Source organism: Fistularia commersonii, chromosome 2 (assembly GCF_037954325.1).
Source record: "Fistularia commersonii isolate RoL2024-O1a breed Wild chromosome 2, RoL_Fcom_v1.0, whole genome shotgun sequence".
NCBI lineage: Eukaryota > Metazoa > Chordata > Actinopteri > Syngnathiformes > Fistulariidae > Fistularia > Fistularia commersonii.
In genome coordinates, this window is record NC_141285.1 from 1,739,823 (window position 1) to 1,765,000 (window position 25,178).

The 25,178-nt window shown below is 41.2% G+C and overlaps 2 protein-coding genes across 2 annotated transcripts in view; one reads left to right on the forward strand and one right to left on the reverse strand.

The window, feature by feature from the left end:
• Positions 1-5,560: 5,560 nt before the first annotated feature.
• yipf4 (Yip1 domain family, member 4) lies at positions 5,561-13,054 on the reverse strand. Its single transcript, XM_086163961.1, has 6 exons — positions 12,862-13,054; positions 10,400-10,553; positions 9,522-9,693; positions 7,967-8,044; positions 7,782-7,895; positions 5,561-7,064 (listed from the first exon to the last, which is right to left on the reverse strand). Exons 1-6 carry the CDS (start codon positions 12,917-12,919, stop codon positions 6,927-6,929), a joined length of 714 nt encoding a protein of 237 aa, XP_086020087.1. The 5' UTR covers positions 12,920-13,054; the 3' UTR covers positions 5,561-6,926.
• Positions 13,055-16,662: 3,608 nt separating this feature from the next.
• Positions 16,663-25,178, forward strand: part of exo1 (exonuclease 1) — a 13,911-nt gene continuing 5,395 nt past the window's right edge. Inside the window, exons 1-13 of the mRNA XM_086164062.1 lie at positions 16,663-16,709; positions 18,020-18,216; positions 18,302-18,421; positions 19,272-19,395; positions 19,763-19,900; positions 20,500-20,712; positions 21,241-21,428; positions 21,508-21,610; positions 21,689-21,905; positions 22,885-23,080; positions 23,582-23,981; positions 24,672-24,752; positions 24,874-25,052. Of these exons, the coding sequence (XP_086020188.1) occupies positions 18,056-18,216; positions 18,302-18,421; positions 19,272-19,395; positions 19,763-19,900; positions 20,500-20,712; positions 21,241-21,428; positions 21,508-21,610; positions 21,689-21,905; positions 22,885-23,080; positions 23,582-23,981; positions 24,672-24,752; positions 24,874-25,052 (2,120 nt within the window). The 5' untranslated portion in view covers positions 16,663-16,709; positions 18,020-18,055. The remainder of the gene's footprint in view (positions 16,710-18,019; positions 18,217-18,301; positions 18,422-19,271; positions 19,396-19,762; positions 19,901-20,499; positions 20,713-21,240; positions 21,429-21,507; positions 21,611-21,688; positions 21,906-22,884; positions 23,081-23,581; positions 23,982-24,671; positions 24,753-24,873; positions 25,053-25,178) is intronic.

A 25,178-nucleotide genomic window follows, 5' to 3' on the forward strand; every position in this document is an offset into this window, starting at 1 on the left:
AGAATAATTACAACTTTTGCTACAAATACATTGTCTTGCGAATCAACTTAAAAGATATCTTCCAATTATATCTGTACATTTAGTACGACAAGTCTTTCCTTACGAGACGTACAAAGCAAATCTTAAACTAATATATATATTCATGTAGCTTAGTGTAGAGGCCGACTGGTCAAAAAGTGAACATCTGCTGAGAAGATAATTCATTTTATTTTATTTTTACATCTTAAGTTGAGAGGGGCTGCTGGAAACTTGAAGGGAAAAAAAGTACATTGTAACAATTTTTTTTCAAATTTTTTCAATTTTTTTCTCTTTTATATCAGATGACTCAGTGTTATAATGTTTACAAAAATAGTGAATCCCGACCGGTGATTGCAAACGCAACCGTGAGGTTTTTGTGAAGATAGGAACTTCCTGTTGTGACACCGTGCGGGAGATAAACACACACTCAAGATATCTATATTAGCAGATGTGTGTGTCAAGCAGAGAACACAACACAAGACTAATCTCCCCTGTATCGTCCACTTCTTTGGGAAGGAGATAATGTCTATTAAGGCCCCAAAGTTCAGATTCTCCAACAGATTTTTGGGCCAAAAAAGGGGTGAATTTAAAATCAGTAAAAACTGATGACTAGTTTGACGGTATTGACCCGACCTTCGTCCCCAAAGCTCTCCAACTCCTCAATTTCCATCAACCCTGCAAACCAATCATCGCCATGCCAACCCCCCCCCCCTGCTGAGTGTAATTAATGCTGCTCATGATATATTTATTAAATAAATGCAGAGCAAGCATACAATTTTGCACAATTTTGTATGCTAATATTTATATATATATTATGTCATGTGAATATGTATGTTCTTATATATATTTTTTATTCTATATAAATAATATTCTATAATATTCTATATTTTTAGTATATATTATATATATTATTCTTTTTTCCCCTGTCTCTTTTTTTTAATTTATCTATTTATATATTTTATTTTATTCTATTCTTGATGTTCACAATTTTGATGCTGCTACCCCATGAGCCTCTCAATTGCCCCTCGGGAACAAATAAAGTTTTTCTGATTCTGTGCAGTAAATTACTGTCAATTCATTATTTTATTGATGCTTTTGAAGTATTTCCAGAGTGATATTTGTATTTGCAAAAAAAAAAAACCAATTCAGACTTACTTTTAAAAATTCTTAATTCTGTGACTCCACGCACGGTGTGTGACCTCCATCCTGCTATAAGTCAATTTCAGCTTCTGTCACGTGATGTTTTTTTTTTTTTTCATGTGTTGCATCTTTTAAAAACCTCAAGTTCTCAAAATACATCCCTACTTCTCAAGAGATTAATTTCAAATGTCTTTCATTTTTAAAGTGAATGATTTTTTTTCAAGGGCTTATTTTAAGATAAGTTTTAGTTTATTGATCCCCATAGGGGAAACTCTTTTGTACAACATTTTATTTATTATTGTTAATAATGTTTAATATCTCTACATTATGTATTAAATGTTATTCATCATTTAATAGGTTATTGTGTATTAATTTATTTCTATATATAAATCTAATAATCTTGAAGTTTATTGAAATAATATCTTGTATTTTTAGAATAATATTTAACAATCATATTTAATTTTATTTATAATCACATATTTTGAATATTATTTTTAATTTTTGTGACACATCATCGACGTGAAGGCAGATGAAGTATCCTGAGTTTATGTTTTACCTTATTATTATTTGTGAGATTTATTGTTTTAAGACTATTTGGTGATATAAAAGTGGGCTTTTAAAGTTGTTTTTATTTCACTAATATCTATTAGTATTTGTGCTTCAACGTTTCACTGGTCGCTTGCATTTGAGGACGTGATCCTTGAGGCAGATTTAGGACTTCAGATCAGGGATAGGGGTCCGGTCGGGTCCAGGTTCCAGATCACAAGTCGGTTGGTCAGATCCGGATTAATTCTTCTTACTCAAATTCTAGTTATTATTCGCTATTACCTTCGGGTAAGAGGCAGTTTTAAGAGTCTACATTCCTCTTCACCCTTTTCCTCTCCAACTTCCGGTACAATTCCGTTTCCTGCCGCCTCCAGAAGATATCCGATGACGACGAGGAGCACGGAGGTCTGATCGTGAGTTTTGTGGAGCGGAGCAACCAGATCCACCTCCTACTCAACATCTCTGAGATCTCTCTGAGATCTCTGGTTGGACTTCCAGAAGAATTGGAGGAGACGGGTACCGATCACCATCCAGGGTGAGGAGGTGGAGATAGTGGACACCTATGAGTACCTTGGGGTCCACATGGACTGGTCACACAACACCGGTGCTCTCTACAGGAAGGGTCAGAGCAGGAAGTTCTTCCAGAGGAGGTCATTTGGCATCTGTAGCTCCTCAACACCTTCTACCAGTCTATGGTAGTCTACATAGTAGTCTACCATAGTAGTCTACATAGTAGTTTACCATAGTAGTCTACATAGTAGTTTACCATAGTAGTCTACATAGTAGTCTACATAGTAGTCTTCATAGTAGTCTACATAGTAGTCTACCATAGTAGTCTCCCATAGTAGTCTACATTGTAGTCTACATAGTAGTCTACATAGAAGCCTACATAGTAGTCTACATAGTAGTCTACCATAGTAAGTCTACATAGTAGTCTACATAGTAGTCTGCCATAGTAGTCTACCATAGTAGTCTACCATAGTAGTCTAACATAGTAGTCTTCATAGTAGTCTACATACTAGCCTACATAGTAGTCTACCATAGTAGTCTACATAGTAGTCTACATAGAAGCCTACATAGTAGTCTACATAGTAGTCTAACATAGTAGTCTACCATAGTAAGTCTACATAGTAGTCTGCCATAGTAGTCTACCAGTCTAGTCTATCTTCTTGGCTATAGTGTGCTGATGGTGGTGGGACTGAACCTGGTCCATCTCCAAAGGCTGGCAGTGTGGAGGGTGAAAGACAAACCGGGAGCGATCGTGGACAATCCTTCCGAGCCGTGGCCGATCGGCAGCTTCCTTGATCCCACCCTGGTTCCAGAACCCGATATTTCGGACGTTTCTTTGCGTCCACGGCTGTCAGATTGTATAACACACAAATCTGACCATTCCACAACCTCACAACCTCAACCATTCACACGTCATGCTGTAACTCTGCTGTCTATCTTATCCTCGTTGGTCCCAGCATGCATCCTGCCTCTTTTTGTTTCTGTATTTTATTCTTGTTAATGCTATTATCACTCTATTTATATTGTCGTTTAATTCTGGTTGTGTATTTTTCACTCATACTGTTCCTTTATGTTGTCCATCATTATGCCTGATGTTGTTGCTGCTGTCAAGTTATTCACAGATGTCTTGCTATTTATATTTATATTCATATTTATTTTATTTTACTAATTTTTGACAGAATAACTGTTACACTGCTCTGACAAAAGAATTTCCCCAATGGGGATCAATGAAGTTTATCTTATCTTAACAAAGGTTAGCAGAAAGCAGTGACTATTTGTCTAATTAAATATCTTGCTCGATCACCCGTGTGATGTTTATTTAAGATAATTTCATAGATAAAGATAAATATATCATTGAAAATTGGATAGTTCTTGTGTTTATCAACCTGATTGATGCCGCCATCGAAATTTTTGTTTACATTTAGATGTGCAATCGATAAACAAAATGTTAAATCGGAAGTTTGGAGGATTTTTTAGCTTCGGCTGAGGTTCTGCAGCCTCCTCTTTGCCCATACAGTCATGAATATTTCATTTTATGGAGGAACATCGGTGTGAAACCGAGACGCGGCTTGAATTTTTATCGCTCGGTGCGATGGCCTTTTATCCTGGCAGTGGCCCGTTGGAAGACAAGAAGATCAACATCATCCTCCAAAATCAATGGATCTGCTTCTGTTTTCACACGTTCTACGATAATTTCGTATTTTGAGGTGAATAAGACACAGCAACACATTACATTTCAGAGAAGAAAAACAAATGACATTGAAAATAAGTGGTGATACATTCTGATCTTTATGAAACTAAAGTGGAATACGGGAAATATTGTTCATGTAATGTGTTTGGCTCTTTGAGATCAAAACAAAAAGCTTTAAAAAGAAACATTTGCATCCTTTTGTGGAGACAATGAAACTGTTATATTGAAATCCAGAGTTTTGTTGAAGCCAAGATTGACATATCACCAAGATAAAAAAAAAAAAAAAAATTCAAGCTAATTTATCAAGCTTTTTGAGTTTTATCTTCCTGAAAGGATGAGATGAATTCGGTCTGTTCTCCAGTTTCCTCCAACAGTCCAAAAACGTTCATTGAGTTCCTAAATTCCCCAGACGAGACAACGATTGCATGTCTCGCTATGATGATCCTCCCAGTGACAGCTGGAATAGATGTTTCTACAATGTTAAAGGTCAAATCTAATATTGATAAACTCGGTTTAAAAAGTGTAAACCCTCAAGTGTATTGTTTCTTGTGATTCACACAAGTTGTCTTGCTTTATGGTCACGAGCAGCAGATGGGTACCAAGAAAACAAGCAAACCTTAAGGTACAGGAGGATAGTCTAAAGAAAGTCTCTTCTTCTTCGTCCTCCAACTTCTTGATCTCCACTCCCTGTAGCCTCACCATTCCACCCGAGTTCCTCTCATTCACACACATATATTCTGTCTTGCGGCGACTTTCATTCCTCTCCTTTCCAGAGCATACCTCCACCTCTCTAGATTTTCCTCAACCTGTTCCCTGCTCTCTGCACAGATCATCTGCAAACATCATGGTCCATGGAGATTCCTGTCTAACCTCATCTGTCGGCCTGTCCATCACCACTGCAAACAAGAAGGGGCTCAGAGCTGATCCCTGATGGAGTCCCACCTCCACCTTGAACTTCTCTGTTACCCCTCAGCACAGCGTACCACTGGCTCACAACGAGCATACATGTCTTGCACCAGTCTATCATACTTCTCTGCCACTCCATATTTCCAGATTAACGGCACACCGTCTTAATTTAAAAGTCTCTAGTAGCGCAAAAATAAAAAGCTAATAGAGTAATATCATACGGCGGTGAAAAGTGAACAAAAATAGATGTTAGAATAAAGTGCCAGAAAATATTGTGCTCTCAACAGGCACAGTTTAGGTATGAGATTACCCAATCAAAAAGTCGGGTTTTGTGTTGAACGTTAATATCATCTTAGAATTAAAACCAAAACTACAATTTTTCTGTTGATTCCATTTTTTCTTTTAAACAACAGCGCCATCTTGTGTTCTGGGGGTCTTCATGGGGAAAATGCCAATAGGCAGCCAGTAACCATTAAACAACTGGTTTGAGCCTCTCCCCTTATGCGAACCTCACAAATTTCATGTAACATCCTGCAAAGTGTGATTTCGATAATTGTGAATCTTCTATTTTGAGGGAGTAGAAACCCTTATTTAGAGCAAATTAAAGCTAAATTTCTTCTGAAATTATATTGTGTAAATGGTATAAATATCAATTAATGGTAAATTTGAACCTGTTACGCTTAACCGATCCCTGGTTACTATGCAGTTTAATTTCAATATTTATAAGACAAGTAATAGACTTTAAGATGATATTTTATCAAATATTTGAAAAATAAAAAAATATTAATTCTGACAAAATACAAGAACCCGCCGGTCGCTCCAGATAAGTAAAGTCTAGATAAGTAAAAGTAACATCGGTGACTTACAACTGAGGCGTATAAAAGAATTAACAACAACAAATGACATTAACATTACAGATACAGAACCCTTTCTCTCATTTCTGGATAAAAACCCATTTCAATGTTGTGTTTCTCAGTGTGACAACAGCTTGAAAAACCTGTAAACAAGCATTCATTCACACGTGCACGCTGAATACGTTTTACTGACCCTCCGTGGCGAAGCTTGAAGCTGTCACCGCTTGAGTTCCCTCCTTAAAACGCAGTATTTAGTCAGAAAGCAGCTGCTTAAAATTCAAAACAAGGCATCGGGGTTTCAATAGACAAGGCTTTATATGATGGAGAACCTGACTCTCCGGCAGACACAGAGGAAGGGAGCAAGCGTGTGGATAAAAACATACAAGGTGATTTCTCATACATTACAAGAACATGTGTGTGTGGTGCTGATGATCCCATAGCTTCAACATACACACAACTTTATTTGGCACCACATCACAAGTATTCCTTCGTTTGTGTTGGTTCAGGAGGCTCGCTGATCCAGCTAATGGCTAGCGAGAAGTTTGTTTAAACAAAGCTGTGACTTAGATAGAATTTAATTCTGTCAAAAGGAGTGTGTGTGTGTGTGTGTGGGGGGGGTGATGAATAACCAATAGCCTAATATTATTCTGGAATTTTTTTTTTTTTTTTAAGAGGAATTAATTAGAATAAGCTAAATATGTATCTTTAAAAAGTTGTGAAAATAAAATGAGAAAAGGGACAAAAATAAAAAAAATAAAAAAAATGCAGGAAACATTTGCATCGGGTTACACACATAGCTTTTGTTCTACCTTGTAAAAACAATCGAAGAGGTCATTTTTTTTTTCTTTCTTCCCCAAACCAAAAGTTAATTGTGCTGCAGAGAAGTTTAAAATTATCATTATCATTGTTCCGTCGTACATCCTCTCAGGGATTTTAGGAAGCTCCAGCATTTCAAGTTCCAACTCCGACGATTTACTTTTTCTTCATGTGTTGCTACGGGAGGCGGCGGGGGGGGGGGACTTTATCGAACTGGTCGACGAGAAGCCTGCATGCCGGAGCTGGAGCTGTAAAAGCAGGTGCTTAAGAACTATATACACTTATATATATATATATATAATTCACCAAAATCAGCACTGTTTTGTCTGTTATTAAAAAAAAAAAAGGGATGAGAATCTTTTGAAAACTCCTGGTGTGTGATGTTGATCGGCCCTGAGCTGCAGGGTCACTGTCCATGTAAACGTCCACAGTTCCAATGGGTGCGGTCAGACGCCGGTATATAGAGATAAGAAGTAGATATACAAAAGTAAAATGGGATATATGAGGAGGGGCTTTTTCGTTTTGAATTCGTCTCCCACCAGCAACGAGGCGGCGCTGTAAGCAGCCCAGAAGACCCCGAACAGCTGAAAGACACAAAAACGGTGCGTTTGACTCGTGTCGGAGGGGAACGATGAACGACGAATTATCTTCCCGATATCCTGCGAGACTGTGTTTACAGGGAAAACTGAACATGCGGAGTTTCAAAAGAAATAGTTAGATGATTGATAGAAACACACATGATAGACTTTGAAATCAGCGCGGTGGGATAAATAAGAGGTAAATCTCAAGAGCCAAAAGCAGTTTGAAATGACATATATGGTTAAATCAATTGCAGAAAATTCAGAGTATTTTCTTAAATGAAATAAAATGTGTTACCAATATCTGTTACTCAAAACAAGCTGATCACAACTGAATTTGTGTTTTGGATTGACGTGAGTTTTTAAGCCCATTTGCTCTCATAAAGTAGCATATTTCAAAAAAAAAAAAAAAAAAAAACTCACTAACCCAAGCTTACTGTTCTGTATATTTCCTGTGCATCTTGTATTTGCAAGTGTTATTTGCAGTGCTTATGTCCTCTATTGTAAGTCGCTTTGGATAGAAGCGTCTGCCAAATGTAATGTAATGTAATGTAATGTAATATTTCCAAATGAACACATGTCAGGGTCCATCCCAATGATCTGACTTGTTAATATATATATTTTTTGACAGATTTATTTGTGTAAACGACGCCGGCGGGCGAGGCGGTGTTATTTATGGGCCAAATCAAACGGATGTACAATGACGGACGGTCAGCGACTCACTTTGAAGACGGTGGAAACCACCTCGAAGCTGTGGATGACGAGCAGCAGAGGCGCGATGACGATGAGCGGGAGTAGCGAGTATCCGATTACTCCCAGGACCTGGCCGTAGGAAACCTGCGCCAACGACAGCCGGTTAGTCTCGACAGCTGCGGCGCGAGTCGGGGAGGATCAACGGCGACACTGACCTCGCCGCCGAGAACACGGGCCAGCAGGAATATTGTTAGCGATCCGAAAATCCAGATGGTGATTATCCAGGAAACAACCTGAGGTGAAAAGACGGGTTCAGGGTCGGCAAATTCTGTAAACACGCCTCAAAATCCGTGGGTTTCCTTCGGAGCGACTCGTAAAGCGGTTTCCCCGGCTCGGTTTCTTGTCCACTTAAATCTGATCTCAGCAGAAGTCTTTACATTCATTTTAACACTTTGAAAGAAATTTTAAATTGGAAGACTCTCATCGCTAATAAATTTCAAGACCTGAAACTTGGATTGCATCCGGTTGTTCTTGTCTTTAACTGGCTCTTTTCTGCATTACTGTCAAAGGATGGCGGGATTCTGTGTTTTCTTTGCGAGGATTAGACTCTCGACCGATCTTGGAGCCTCTTCTGGAGGATGTGCGAACCTTCCCGTTTTGTTTGTTCTCGCGCTTGTTCATGTTTTTGACAGTTTTTGGTGTCGGTTGCTCTCAGACTCTGCCGTGAAGAGGAACCCCTTTGAAAAAAAAAAACAACAAGATGGTCCGACTCGAGGAGATTATACTTGCTGTCATTGAGAATCAAATGAATGAAGCTCTTTAAAGTGTTTTTTTTTTTTCCCAAAGCAACGGGGTTGCTTTTGACGCGACAGCAGCGACGGAGGGATGGAGGCCTTTTCCGTGCCCTCGCTTGACTTTCAATCTATTCTTCGCCTCCTTCAGGAACAGGTTTGGCTCGTTTCGCATTCGGGAGCAGCCGCCTAATGTTTCTCACGAGCGGCGCTGCTGCAACAACAACAACGGTGTTCATTTTCTAGACGTGAACAAATGAGTTCCGTGTCGGTTTAAGCGCGGATTGTGTTTGGGGTTTTAAAGTTGCGAGGCTGGTGGAGCCCGGCGCTGCTGTGCGGACCAACCTGTTGCTGACCCCTGGGAAAGCTACGGTGATTAAATCAAATAAACTCGGGCCTGGCGAGGCCACGTATCAGGTAAATAAAATGACGAGAAGGCTGTGTTATCAGACGCTGCCTACCAGTCCACGGAGGGCAAAGCGTGCCCTTCGCTTTTTGGTGACACAAAACAGAAAAATACGTGTCGTCACGTCAAGTCAAGTTAGTCTTTTGACTGCACAATTCACAATTTCAAGCAGTGAGGTATTTTTCTGATTCGAGTTGCTTTTTGCTCTCCGGAACAACAGTATCTGATCAAGTATTGTTTTAAAGCACCCTTCAACCATGTCGGTTTTAATTAAACACAAATCAATTTCTTCCTGTTCATTTTGGGTTTTGGTGAGAAATGTTCACCCATCATTGCGTTCAGCAACGTCTGAAACTGTTTATCTATCAGTTGATGGACTGAGCAGCGGGTCAAACGTGCGCGTGCTCGTGAGGGTTGCGCACCGTTGCTTAGCAGTCGCCGTCCGACTCAGCGTGAACATTCGCCTGGATCCGAAAGACCGCTCTCAGAAACAGGGCTGTTATGAAGGAACGAACACATCGTGCTCTGAAAGAGAATTTAGCGCCGCCTCCGCAGACGCAAGGTCACGCTCACCTTGAACTGTCCATAGATTGAGATCATGGAAAAGAGCAGCACGACAGCCAGGGGGCCCCAGAAGTCCGGGTTGTCTCGGACCACCTGACGGTTGTAGCCCAGCGAGGGCATTGGCATCAGAACACAGCGGATCTTGTAATAGATGTCCTTCAGGTCGATATCCAGCTCCTCCCTGGTCACACAGATGACCAATTAAATGACGTAACGTGTTATTCTGCAAGAGTCCGGAGTCTGTAGGATTAGTGTTTGACACAAATGACGTATTCGGAAAAACAAATGAATGAACGGGCCATGTGTTTGGGCACCCCTGAACCTGGTTGACAAGCAGGATTCTGCTCACGCCGTCAGCCTTCAGCATTTAATTGGGGTCTCTGTTGGAAATGCTGGATTCATTAGATCACGACAGTAGCCTGGTGATGCATCGCAGGGTGACCGAAGAAGCTCAACCTTTACGGCAACAAAACATCTCACTACGACGAGCAGGAACCGATGCCGGAGGCCACCGTTACCACTCCAGTCAACATCTCTAAACCTACTGCAGGTTGTTTTTGTCCTAAATACATTCATTAATGGCTCTTCCAAACTTAAAAACTAGTCACGACAACTGGCCCGAGGGCCATGGGTGCCTTCTGGATTTGTTTTAGTTTCTATACTTCATAAATTATGCTTTCGTATAACAGGCATTAGTTACTAATTATTTGTTTCAATGAGTGAGTGTGTGCGCACAAGTACGCCCCCATGAAGCAACACTATAATAGAAGAAAAATGCCATATAAACATCCATTGAGTATTTGCATGACACTGAAACTCCTTTTCGGATTTTTATTTCATTTTATTTTTTAAACACACCCAGGACCAAGGACTGTGTGTGTACTCACAGAAGAGGTTTGGTCTCCTCTCCGTCGTCCTCCTCAACCTCCAGCAGCCAGCCGTAGCCTCGCTGCCTCAAGAAGGTAGTGGCGTAAGCATCTTTCCCGCTGTCAGCAGCCATGTTTATTTTAATATCTGGGGCACTAATGGTGCCACTGAGCTCTGTGGGGGACAGAACAATACACACTGCCATCTTATAACTGCATAATGCTAAGGTAGTGAATTGCCCTGCTGAGACTGAGATAGTGAAAAATGCATACATATTGCCATTGTGCATACATTTATGCTAGGATCTATCCTCTTACTGTGTATGGAAATGATTTGAGGATGCTGCCAAAAATCCTTCTTAGTGTGAAGTGTCATTTAAAGTCTCCCTTCAGTTGAGAATTCTTCACTTCTTGTTGTCAAAGTTGCATGTCGGGGGCTTCCTGTATCAAATGTGGGCTTTTTTCATCTCTATCTATTTTCTCTGCATTCTAATTAAAACCAGTTTCTCAGGAGCCAATCGATGAGCAGGCTGTGAGACATCTCAGGTATTTAGTGGCTGAGCTCTATCTACTCAGCAATACAAATCTGATGTGGAGGTAACCGCGGTGTTGAAATTGTAGAAATACAAGTTTTAACAGCAAAAAACGATGGTAGAGAGAGATTAGCTGGCTGATATTTCACATATTCCTCTAAAGATTTTAGAAATGGATAAACAGCATTTCCAAAAAGCAAAAACAAAAACAGGGACCGCGTAATTTTTATCGTCAACAAACTCCCAAACTGATTTCAGAACAAATGATTTAATCTTCTTTGGTCACTGCAGGTTAGTAAACAGCTCAATGTAAAAATGTGCTTAGGGGACAAACCAGTAATAAATCAATATCTGAAGAGGTCACTAAAAGTAGAACATCGGTGTTCTTCAACACATTGAAAACAAGCATTCTAAAGTAAAATAAGAAACTAAAAGATAAATCCTATAAAGTTGCAGCCCCCAACATTTTTGTGCCACGGACCGGTTTCATGTCAGAGGATATTTTCCATGGACCGGCCTTTAAGGTGTGGCAGATATATACATATTAATATCTAGATACTCCTGCTTTTTTCTTTCAAAATACTCCAGTTGCTTGTTTATTTAATGCAGGGTGCTTGGTCTCCGAGTGGCGAAGCAGTTTTGAAGGCTTCATTGCCTCATTGGAAAGCCAGTTGCCCGGTGCGTGGAAATCACCTGTTGCGATAAATCCATATTTTAAGTGGGTCTCCTAGTATTGTCTGTTAAATGCAGCTTTCGTTTTCTTAGTGCACATAGGCTCTTCTTCGGTCTCCTCACTGGGCCTTTTCCTATTTGCAGAAAAACTTTCCAAAGACATCTGTTTTTTATTCATTTTGCTAGCTTGTGGATTTAATATTAGCCTTAATGTATCACGTGACTGAGACGAGCATCAAGAATGAGTCATAGAGATTTGTAACAGAGAGAATTTGGTCATTTTTCAAAATGAATCACTGTTCAAACTCAAAGGTAAATAAAACAGAAATACTGTAAGTTGTTTACTTTTTCAGTTGGGGACCGCTGATATAAAGTACTGAGTACTAAGCAACGACTCAAAGACTCATGGGTGTGTTATGTTTACTCATATATTCAAGTGCTATTTAATGTTCTTGCCATGTTTGTGAAGCCCTTGTGGGTTCGTCGTGTTTGTTGCGAAACGTGGCACATTTCTGGTCAAGTTTGATTTATTTGCGAAGAAGTAGTCACCACAACTGACACTGACACCCAGTGCATTTGTTTCTAACTGAAAGCCGCTCTCTCATGTCGTGCAATATATTAAACGTAGGAGTTAAAAGATTACAAGCTCTACTCTCTCTGGAGAGACTTTACACAAGACAATGTCTGAAACACTTGATGGCTCACAAAGTCCAAACTAAAAAGATTGACATACTTACATCAAGAAAAATGGTGTTCAAACGCCTTGAAATAGCGTCAATTCTAATCTTTATGGCATTATACAATCTAAACACACTGTAAAACACGACATTTTAATCAGACAACAACCATCCATCGCCTGCAGTCTATATACGTACATGCAGTCTTTGTAGCTTGACATTGTGAACAAATACTTACTCTCTTTAGTTTGTTTAATAGACGAGAAGAATCGAAAATACAAAAGCTATCTTGTGTCTTGTTGGAAAAATAAGGCGTCACAATACAGTGGCGTTTGTTAGCCCAAGTTACTTGCTAACTAGCCAATTAACGCGTCGCGGCAGAATAATAACCAACAAGAGCTAAAGGCCTGGGTGTCTGATTTAAACAAAACACAAAAGCGAAAACAATATAAATATAATATCTAACTTTTAACGACGAATTTCCCTCTGAGCTGTTTGTTAAATGGGCTTATGAGCGACCGTCTGACATACAGAATGAAGCACGTAAGCGGATGTGTTGTGCTAGCTACCCGGGCCTGCTATGCTAACACTGTGAGCTTACCTTCAGCCTCTGTCGAGGAGACGAAAGTAAAGTCTCCGTTCGTAGGAGAGAACTGCATGGTCACTTCGTGTCACTGTCACACCCTTCAGGTCCAGATAATCTCATTTAAGTTAGCAGGATGTTTTAAAGACGCTGTCATGGATCACAGCTCTCCGTGAATCTTAACTACCGCATTTTGTTTACGTTTTGCCTGCTGCCTCTGCGGTGGAAAACCCGGAAGTGCAGAGGAAGCTGGGAGATGGGACACGTCTTATGAGACGTTCACGGACACTGTTTAAAGCTCGGACATCGCAAAACTCCTTGAATCAACTCTGTACCTCTGCCTTCAATGGGGAAAAAATGTTTGGCTTCATCGGTTAAAGTAAACAAAAATAAGAATATGGAAATAGTAAGTGTATATTTCTAATTCTCACATGGATGTAGGCATTCTAAAGCGCAGCTTTTATTTCAGATAAGATAAACTCTGTTGATCCCCATCGGGGAAATTCCTTTATCACTGCAGCGTAACAGGTATATCAAAAATTAGAAAGAGATAAATAAATATGAATATAAATAGAGAAACATTATATATATATATGTGTGTGTGTGTGTGTGTGTGTGTGTGTGTGTGTGTGTGTGTGTGCATAAGAGGGGTGGAGTGAATGGAGATGAAGAAGGTTGAGGATTTCAGGTATTTGGCGTCAACAGTCCAGAACGTAGGAGAGTGTGGAGAAGAGGTGAAGAGACGGGTTCAAGCAGGTTGGATTGGGGGGAGAAAAGTGTCAGAGGTACGAAGAGATAGAGGACGATCAGACAGAAGGAAAGGAAGGGTGGAGGAGATGGTGGTGAGATGCTCTACAAACAGTGACATTGACCAAAAGACAGGAGGCAAAGTTGGAGGTCGCAGAGATGAAGTTGTTGAGGTTCTTTTTGAGAGTGACCAGGATGGAGAGGATCAGGAATAAGTCTATCAGTTAGATGTTTTGGAAAGAAGGTCGGAGAGGCCAGACTGAGATGGTTGGGTCATGGACAGAGGAGGGATGGTGAATATACTGGTAGACGGATGCTGGATTGGAGGTCTAGAGGAAGACCAAAGAGAAGATTTATGGTCGTCTTGAGAGACGATATGAAGTGTGAGAGAGGGGGATCCAGAGAATAGGGTGAGATGGAGAAGGTGGATTCACTATGGTGACCCCTGAAGGGAAAAGCCCAAAGGAGAAGAGGAAGAAATAGAGACTTAGAAGACAGAAGATGGCAAGACATCTATGAATAAATAGACAGCAGGGAGAACAACAACATCAGAGATAAGAATGGACAACATAAAGGAACAGTAAAGGTGAAAAATGCACAACTAGAACTTATTGACAATATAAACAGCGTGGCAATATCAATGACAAGAATAAAATAAACAAACAAAAATAAACAGGATGCGGGTTAGTGAGCGGGCTTTCCTCACTATCTTGTTGAGCCTGTCGACCTCAGCGGTCCTGGCACCCCCACCAGCACACTATACTTATTTGAAAAAGACGGTAAACAATACATGCAACCACCACACAACAGAGGCCATGAATACAGTTCGAAATTGAAGATTTGATTTGATGACTTGTTAGATGTCATTTATTTATTCAAGGCCAGCTGTTGCGGCCAGCGCTTACCCCCCCCCCCTCCCTCTGCTGTGTTTCTCAAATTAACATGCAATCAAATATGGTGAATCACCTTGTGCTGACCTCTTTAAGGCTGGACGCAACTATTCAAGGTGGCAGCATGTGCGGCATGTCAAGGATGAACGCTGTGTCTGAACTGTGTGGTTTGTGAGGCCAGTGCTTTACGTTAAGGTTACTGACTGCTTGTCCAACCTGCAGACCCCTAGATAGCAAACCAGTTTCTTTGAGGACTCTGTTTTATTCCTTCCGTGGAGTCAAGCAGCAGCCGACCTGCCGCCTTTTTCCTTGAGTGACACTCTGCACTTTCTTTTCCCAACTTCCATAATAAACAGTTTTCCATACCAATTACATCTGGTTTTATGTTGCTTCTCTGAGTCGGATAATAACAGCTACCTATATTTGTTATAGAAAGCAAATTATGGAAAAAAAGGAGGTGGACAGGTACATCTGAAATTTCTATTACATTTTTGAGGTAATAAAATATAAAGAATTCATGTGATTATAAGGTATTTGCCAATTCATGTATATCCCCTTGACCAACAAGCAGGTTTTAACGGGAATATTGTCTTGTGGCCCTGAATTCAAATTTACACGAAGCATGAAAGCTGAAACTTTGATCAATGAAAGTTTAACAAGTCTTCTTATTCATCAAGCTCAACTGATGCAAGAAGAAGAAAATGTGAATGAAGTCATCCTCATCACATGCAATATGTTCACAGGCAATATGCTGCAAACATTACTTTGTATGATTCTGCAAAACCACTGGAATCTGTGTTGTGTATCTGAGGATACTTACAGTATATGTGTTTCTAACACATGCTAAGGAGTTAATATTAATTGGTCGTTTTCACTCCATTTAAACGTTGCTGTTATCCAAACAGACAGCAAAAAAAAGTTGGGGAAATATTTAAATGCATCTAACGATAGCCCCTGTATGTCATGCAATCAGCTCAGCTGTTTATTTTGCGATAATTATGACATTTTACCCTGTAAATATCATTCGGTTAACAATGGATCAAGTGGCAAAAACTCAAAAATGGACAAAAGAAAAATTTCCATTATCACCAATACCTCTCTCAAGAGATGGCAAAACATTTGGTTTACTTTTAGGAAATGAAAGAGAAAACACTGTGTTTGTGTTATTTTAGGTTTGGCCAAGTTCAAGAATGATACAAAAAATATTTAAAACTCATGAAAAAAAAAACAGAAACCAAAAAACATACAGATTCATTAATGATATTCCCTTATATCATTACGCTAAAGACACATTGTATTCCCCTTGGCAATTTTTTTTTTTTTTTGGTTGCTTCTCAAATTGTACATTTGTTTTCATGTTACTCTTACAGATTGCATCCAAAATAAGAATCTTTAATTTCCTCATGTCAGTTAAATGTCACTGATGTAATGATTGAATTTAACCATGTTTTTATGTTTATACGTTGTGTTTACTTCATAAGTTCAATAGTTTTTTTTATTTTTTTTTTATTTTATTGAACATAAATAGTATAAACAGATTTACATATGTACAAACAAACATGGCAAGGTAGAATCGAATGTCAATGAATCAATCGGGGATGAGGAAGCACGGGACATTAGGACATTCGTTCTGTATGTAATCAATTAATGGTACAAGTTAACAGTATTAAAGGTTTGTCAGAAATGTTTAATGCTCGAAGAAAAAGAAAATAGAGGAAAACAGATAAATAAATAAATAGGTAAATAAATAAAAAAAAAACATAAAGAAATTGCAAGGGGAATATAATATGTATTTAACTTGGTGGCTCATTAGGAATCTCAGACATCAAACTGTATTTTTTTTTTTTTTGATTTTTCCATAAGTTTTGAGGATTTTTTTGTATAATCGTTTTTAAAGAACGTAAAATGGGGAGAACACTTTTGCATTCTGTTTTGGTGAATGAACAACTTGTCCTGGCCTAAAATAACATTTTCACAGAGTTCCTCTCCTCTGTTGCTTAAACGTAAACCAAATGTTATGTCATCTCTTGAAGCTCAATAAAGTTTGATTAAAAAAAACGTTCTGGGTGTGCGCGTTTCCTTTTCCGTTGGTCCCGCCTCTTCCGGTCGTTTCGTCCAATAGCAGCGGGCCCTGCCGACTCCATCGGTTTTGCCGCTAAAATCAGGCCAGTTCAAGCTCTGATCCGGTCTCCTCCTTTAAATGTACAGGCGAAACTCACAATTCGGGTGGTAAGCTTACTGTTTTTTATTAACTTTTAATCAGTTAAACTGAATATATATGTACATTTACGGTCGGCTTCCAGATTTTAATGCCGCAATTGTATACCTGTCATTGAAGAATGAGCTTATTCTCCCTGTTGAACGAGCTTGTTTTGATAGTTGAATTTTATTTGCGGTGTCAAACCGCTATTAGCTATGTTGACAAAACGAGTACGACTCTGGAAAAAAAAAAACGGCTGTTAACGCTTAACAGATATCGACAAGTAAAAGTTTCCTGTGTTCGAATTCACTCAGGGAACACAATACTTGAGGAGCAGTTGCTTCCTAAACAACTGATGCTAATGTTCTGAGAACTAGCATGTATTTCGCTGCTAGCTTGGAAAAAGTAAAATTGTCGTTGGCGCTGTCGGTTGTTTACATACAAACTTAAATACATACATGCGTACATGCATACATTAATACAGAATAAACGGCATCACTGTATATTTCTGTTACGTTTGGACCGCCGGTTCGTAATAAAACATTTCGGTAAAATAGATGTTCACTCGCAAGTCCGCGCCAGAGATTATGACGCCAAGAATATAATTGATTATATTTTGATTTGATTAGTGCTACAAAGAAGGACACAAACACACACACACACACACACACACAAGTAGTATAAAGATAAGTGTATGTCAGTAGTATAAAATAGTATAATGTAATAATTATGATAGGAGATTGTATATTAATATAATAAGTATAATAGGAGGTTGAATTGTCCTATTATTTTTCACTTTACCATGTTAGGATATTTCACAATTCAACCATAAAATATAATTGGACACTGCCTGGCTTTAATTGCAATGTGGGTTGTGCACAAAAAAAGTAGGAAGATATCATTACTAAATACCTGGATTGGTACACATTTGCCTCCCATCCATCTTCTGCCACTTATCCTGCACAAACTCACAGCAAGTTTTCCTAATTAACTTGGGGTGTGTTTTTATACTGTGGGAGGAAACCCTCGTAGAATTGTCCTCTTGCTGGAATTGAACTCGGGTCCTTGCAAGCCAAAGTGCTAACCACTGCGCCATCATGCCACCCAATTACATTTACCTTTTTAATTCCAAAACCAGGAAAAGTCAGGCGATGTCTGGCATGATGCATAGAAATGATTTACAGTATCCAGGCAAATGTTGAGGATTTCTCATCGATATAATACCTATACTGATAGCTACCGATGGCTTCACTCTGTTATTCACCCCAATTCCTTCAGGCCTATTTTGACACAAACCTCCCAATTTTACAATTTTTCGTGGCCCCCGATTGTGTCGCAGGTTGAGAATCAGTGTCGCTCAGACCAGCAGTGCACGATGGGAATCCATGGGCTCCTTCAGTTCATCAAAGATGCCGGGGAGCCTATAAATATCAAGACGTACAGAGGCCAGACGGTGGCTGTGGACACATACTGCTGGCTACATAAAGGAGCCTTCTCTTGTGCAGAGAAGCTGGCCAAAGGAGAACCCACCGACCAGTATGTTCGCGTTTCCTTCATAATGTCCTGTAGCTGTTGTCAGTTTGAATGGCCACAACATATTCTCAAATGTGTCCCCCGTCAGGTATGTGAGTTACTGCATGAAGTTTGTGGACCTCTTGTTGAACTTCCATGTCAAACCCATCCTGGTTTTCGATGGACGCAACTTGCCTTCGAAAAGCGGTGTGGAAAAGGCTCGCAGAGAGTGAGTTTTAACCTGGATCATCAAGCCGCCTCCATCCGTCTGCTTTCTACCACTTTCAGCCTAAAAATTAGTTCGAAAATGGTCTCAACTTCCACTCGTTTACACTTTTAAGTAACTCAAAAGGCACGGGCACAGTCATTCACCGTAAAAGGCGAGGAGTGGTAGATCTTCCTTCTGCCACAACCCATCATACAGAGGATTTCCTAGAAACAAACCCGTCACGCATGGCAATCCTTGAAAATACAACACTGAACTTCCCGTTCCCGGCTACACAACAAATTTACTTTCCTAATAAGTTCAACAGCCCGAAGACGTTCAGACTCTGTAGTGGGATTTTGCATAATAGGATTATCTGATGATTTCAACTACATTGTGGTTAATGATATTAAGTGAAAACTGACTTGAACAGTTGACCTTCAGTCCTGATTTTGTCCCAATGTTCTTGCAAAAACCCGAAGACGGGACAAGCAGTGCAGTCTTAGAAAAGCAGGCAGACAATAGAATTAAAGAAAGTATTTTTGTCCATTCAGTCCTTCCCGTTGCGTGTCATCGGTGCTCGGCACTGCGCTGTGTGGAAATGTGCGGTGATGATGTTGTTTCAAGGCAGGGAAGAACCGGGAGACTCCTCTCAGCCACTTTCACAACAAGCAGGTGCAAGATTCTCAAGGCTGGTTGCTGAGGGGAAGCGTTGTCGACCGCTTCAGTTCACATTTCGCGTAAATCCCGGGAAAAAGAGGGTCTTACGTGAGGGGCCGGGTTCCGACACAGTGTTGGAACGGTGTTATTTTTTTCGCGGAGTTGCAGGGAAGAACGTGCGCTGACGCTGTTACCCTATGATTTGTACCCCAAGGCGCAGAGAAACCAATCTGCAAAAGGGTCGGCAGCTGCTCCGAGAGGGCAAACTGTCAGAAGCCAGAGACTGTTTCACCCGCTGCGTGAACATCACCCCCGCCATGGCTCACAACCTCATCAAGGTGAGGCCATTTAAAGAGAAAGCATATTTCAAAAAAGCAAGACAGGACCTGACTAGCTAGTAACGCCTTAGAGATAAGAGAAGTAAAACTAAGGAACATATTAGTGTCTGTGTTATGGCATAAAACACAAGTTCTCTCCTTATATTCAGTGAATTTCACAAAGAACCAAATAAATTATCTCTCGGATGGGTGAAAGCAGACTTACTATTTGCAATCAGTTACTTTCTCGAATGACGAAACAACTTTTTTTTTTTTTTTTTTTTGTCAGATCATCGATGACATCATAGCGAGTGAAATGCACTGAGATCTTGCATGGTCCTGCAGAACGGGGGGGGCTGGTTTTAACAGGATGTTTTGTCACCCCCAGGCGGCGAGGGCCAGAGGAGTGGACTGCGTGGTGGCTCCGTACGAGGCCGACGCTCAGCTGGCATATCTGACCAAGGCAGGTCTGGCTCAGGCCGTCATCACAGAAGATTCTGACCTTCTGGCTTTCGGCTGTAAAAAGGTACTGAATGGATGACGGGTGCGCCGTATGAACTCGGACATCCCAACCTGACAGTACACATGGATGGATGGAGAGATAAATGCTTTTTATTAGCGTATCTGGTGCTTGGTGTGTCAAACTGGTTAATCCTAGACTTTTCAGGTCCCGACCACCAAAACATCCATAACTCGACTACTAGAAGGGACAATGCAGTACATTACATTACATCACATTACATTTGGCAGACGCTTTTATCCAAAGCGACTTACAATCGAGGACATAAGCACTGCAAATAACACTTGCAAATACAAGATGCACAGGAAATATCCAGAACAGTAAGCTGGGGTTAGTTTTTTTTTTTTCTAAGACAAAGACAAAGACAAAGACAAAGACGCAATGCAATTATTTTAACGTCATTATGTGTTTCTTTTCCTGCCAAACGGTGCAAAACCAGGCTTTTCTCATACTGTTTCTTTGCAAATCCCTGACTTGACAATCAATTTAAGTGGTCCCTGTTAAATTCAAGTAAATGTGGTCACTGAAAGAAACAGCTTTTTTTCTTTTTTTTCTATAACGTTGCCACCATACGTACAACAGCTGCCCTTTTCACTGTTGTGTAGGTGATACTGAAGATGGACAAGCAAGGCAACGGTCTGCAGATAGACCAGAGTAACCTGGGCCGCTGCCGCTCTCTGGGGAACGTCTTCACCGAGGAGAAGTTTCGCTACATGTGCATTTTGTCGGGCTGCGACTACCTGGCGTCCCTGCACGGTATCGGCCTGGGCAAGGCCTGCAAGTTACTGCGGCTGGCCAAAGAACCCAACATCCTCAAGGTGAGGCTCCGTCCACGGGACGATTATTCCTTCATCTGTTAACTCCGGTTAATCTAAGCCGTGGCTTCTGGAACATGCTTATGGAGTAGATTTGTTTTTTATTTTGTTTTTTTGCATCGAGCATGCGTGCACGCAGCAGAGAAAATTTGAAATGCAGTGAGCAAACTTACTTACACCCCAATCGTGCTGATAAGCCCTTTGAGTTTTCGCAGCGGAAACGTATCGAATTTTCCGTAGGATCATCCCGCTTTGTGAAAGCTACTCCAGTAAACCAGAGAGAGCGGTGATGTTAATAAAGTTATTTTTTGTCTCAAGTTGATGTATATGTCTTTCTTTTTCCTTTTCTTTCATGTCAGTAAGGATGCAGTGTTGTGCAGCAGTGTAGGTAGAACAATTTTCTAGATAAATTAACCTATTTCTAGTTGCGATGGAGAGTGCGGGGGAGTGTGAAATGTTTTCTTCTTCCTCGGGGGGGCGTGACAGAAAATAACGGAGAATCCCTGATTTAAGCCGTGGTCGTTTTGTCAGGTGATCAGAAAAATTGGTCAGTACTTGAAGATGAACCTGGTCGTGCCCGAGGAATACGTGGAGGGATTCACCCGCGCCAACAACACCTTCCTTTACCAGTTGGTGTTCGATCCGGTGAGGAGGAAAGTGGTCCCGCTCAACCCTTACCCGGCCCACCTGGACCCGGCTGAGCTCAGCTACGCCGGCCTGTATCCTCTTTTTCTCGATCGAACCTGTTGTCCAACCTTTCCGTCTCTTGCACTTTATCCTTAATTCGATTGAAAACAGCAATCTAGGAGACGACGTCGGCTTGCAGATGTCGTTGGGAAACCTGGACATCAACACACTGGCGAGAATAGACGACTTCAATCCGGACAAACCTCTCGCAAAGGTGGCGGGACTTTAGAAGAGGTTGGATTTGAAAGCGTCCGATGCGGTTCAAAAGAACTGAACTCGTTTCTTTCTCAAGGCCTCTAAGCCACGCAGCCACAGCTGGAATGAGTCCCCGCCCGCCGCGGGGATCAGTATCTGGAGCGGAGGATATGAAATTACCCCCGAAGCAGCCCTTCCCCCTCCTGCAGCCTCCCCGGAGGCGGCGGCTTCCACCAGGGGTCGGGAGAGAGTTACGGGCCTGGCAGGCCTCCGGCTCCCCTGCAGAGAGCTGCAGCTGAAGAGACCCAGAGAGGGTGAGCCGCTGAATCCATCGCTGCTTCATTCACACACACACACACACACACACATACATACACACACATATATACACACACACAGGCTAAGGTCGAACCATTCAACTGCTTCTTTTCTGATGAACTCGGTCCCGTCTGTTTTGTTATTTACATCAGTGTGCATTTTGATGTATGACTGCTGTTACTGGTTTTCTAAAACTCACGACCGCTGGAGGTTTTTAACTGAAAGAAAATTGTTTGGCAGCTTTTGATTTAAATTTAACGCACCGAACTAATCCTCACGGCACACTATAACTTCAACACAAACTCATTTTGGTTCGGAGGCCACGTACGGTCTCATTTGATGTTAAGGGGGCCGGACCTTTCAAATCATTACCTAGAAATAATACTAAGTACAAATTCTTCCTTTGTTTTAGTGTAAAGGAGGTTAAAAGGTAAATTATAAAAAATCTTTATATGTAATGAACTGTTCCTCTCAAAAAAACATGATGAATTAATATTATAAATTAACAATTTTTGTAACAATACTTGTAAATATATAATATTTACAGGGCTAATGGTGGCTATTCTGGTTTTTAATCGATTTTTTTTAAATTTTGCCCGTTTTTTAGTTTCTTGCTATTTTTTGTGTGGTTCTTATAGAAATAAGAAAAGAAAAGATTGTTCTACCAATGTCATGTTTTTTTTAGATTTTTTTTCATCAAAAAAAATCATATTTTCAAATTTTGAAGCAAAAAATGCATTGCAAAATTGTTTTTTCATTTTTTCCTTGCCTGTTTTTTTTTTTTTTTTTTTTTTCATACCCACTGTTTAAAACCCCCAGATGCATGTGAAAAAAAACTGGCGTGCCGGATTAACACAAACATTTGATTTCAGGCAGAGGGCCACGAAATTGGCCCGCGGGCCGCGAGTCTGAAACCCCTGCTTTTTTTTTTTTTGTGCGTGTGTGATTTGTTTATTTTTTCCCCTCTTCATCCAGACTCCGCTGTGTCGGACCAGGACGTCCTGCGGCAGTACTCCACTTCCACCCTGAAACGTCCCAGGTCGGACCAGCAGCCCCAGAAGCTCAAGTCTCCGGCGCGCGGTCAGTCGCAGCCCCGCAACCGCTTCGCCACGCTCCTGCAAAAGAGGAACCAGGAGCCGGAGGGGGACGACCAGGTCACGTGCAGCAGCAGGTGCTCGACTCGCTCGTCGGACAGCGAGATGTTCTCGTCCGAAATGGGAGAATAAGTACTTTGTTTGTGTCTCCGTCTGAATTGGGAGTTTTCGCAATAATAACATGGCAGTGTAAGCGAGCTCAATAGAGAAGCTGGTGTAAACATTTGGGGTGCGTGTTTTACACATCTGCTGAAAATTGCATTGAACATAATTGATAAGTGAAGTAAATCCCATTGATAGTTTGGTTTCCAGCGCACACGTCAGTCAGTGAGTGAGATGAGAACAACTTTATTTATCCTGAAGGAAATTGTTGTGCCAAAGTGAAAAACATAACAGTGATAGATAATAGTAGAAAGGAGGAAGAATAAGAAATACAATGAAATATAAATTGTCTTAGCTGCTAACTGTAGCTACAAAGATTTGACGATTCCCTGCGGCTGAGGGAAGAAATAATAGAGATAATGTTGACACTGAATGTTTGTGTTTTTATTTTTATTTTTTCCCCCCATCATCTGCAGGTTCTTCAGCTCCGCCCCGTCAGTCGGCCCCGACGATCCCGCGGAGAATCCTCCACAAGCGGCCGAGCGCGCCGCCGGTCGGAGCAGTGACAGCGACGGCCCCGAAATCCCCTCCGTGGAAACCCCCGACCCCGACCGGTCTCCGGCCGCCACGCCGCCCGGCGCGGCCAGCCGGGGCCTCAAGCTCTTCGATTGGTCGAACTCCCCCTCTCCCGCCGAGGCGACCAGAACAGGCCTTTCCGCCCTGCAGCTGTTCCAGTACAAGAAGGACAGTCTCTCCTCCGCAGAGGCTTTGCCGTCGCAGTGTGACCCCGACGACACGGCGTCGGCGTTCCCTCCCACCCAAGACAGCGCTTATTTCTCCCAGTCCCAGCCCCGCCTCCCATCCTCAAGCGACGACGTAGGTTCCCCCGCCGTTCGATACTTTCAGTTTGATTTTATTTTTCTCAAATTAGAACGAGGAGGGGGGAAAAAAACAAAAACAAAAAACAAGCAACTCAAATTATGGGACATACAAATGTGAGACTGGCCAAAGTGAACATGCAATTTTTTCGTGGCTGCACAGCTGATCACCTGCGATAGGATATGATCAAATTTATTGATCCCGAGGGGGGGAAATTTTTTTGTCACAGCAGCGAAGCAGTTAGTGTCAAAAATTACTATGATTATAAACAGAGAGACAGTTCGAAGACAGGAAATAGCCATCCACAAATAAATAGACAGCAGGAAGAACGACAACATCAGGGGTAAGAATGGATGACAGAATGGAACAGTAAGAGGGAAAAACAGAAAACCGGAACTAAACAACAATATAAAAAGAGTGACAATAGACAACAATGACAAGAATAAAATGAGTAAACAAAAAATAGGCAGGACGCGTGCGGGATGGGAACAACGAGGATGAAAAAATCCAACAGAGTAAGGCCATGATATGCGATTGGGGGAGGTCGTGTTACACAATTTTAACGGAGGACAGTTTTCTGTTCATCTATTGTTTTTTCAGCGATGCCGTTTCCTGCACATTGTTTTGCATGGATTGACACCCGGTCTTATCCAGACTTAAAATCCATTCTGCATTTTGTCCTCGCAGGAAGTGAATTCCAGCCAACATTCTGAGCCGGAGCGCAGTCCGCCGAGCCCAAAGGAGGAAAAGACGCACTTAAAACCGAAGGTGCCCGACTTACACTCCAGACATGAAAATATACAGACGTTGGAAATGTGAAGCGGCTCTCGTCTCCAGCTCCGGCCAGCCCCGCACAGCGATGCAACTTCGTATTTATTTTTATTCTCAGGTGAGCGGTTTGTCGAAGTCCAGGCTCAGTCGCCCCGCTGTGGCCAAGAAGGGCTCGGCCCTGGGTCCGGCCCGAGCCAGCGGGCTGAGGAAGAAGAAACCCCCCTCGGAAAATAACGAAAACAACCCTGGAGTCCAAGCAACCATCTTCAGTCTCTGGAAGAACTACAGCTATAAAAAGTGCGTTTTAATAAATCGTTATTTCCATATTCAACATGTTCACAGGTATGACTGCCAAAATCTAATTAATAATAATAATAATAATTATTATTATTATATTAATGCTAATGACAATGACAATGGTGC

Excerpts from the sequence above, each read along its gene's own strand:
- yipf4 (XM_086163961.1), bottom strand. The coding sequence starts at position 12,919 with ATGCAGTTCTCTCCTACGAACGGAGACTTTACTTTCGTCTCCTCGACA. Across the intron at positions 8,045-9,521 it reads CAATCTATGGACAGTTCAAG|GTTGTTTCCTGGATAATCAC; the intron begins GTGAGCGTGACC and ends TTTTCACCTCAG. Across the intron at positions 7,065-7,781 it reads TGGTTTCCACCGTCTTCAAA|CTGTTCGGGGTCTTCTGGGC; the intron begins GTGAGTCGCTGA and ends TGTGTCTTTCAG.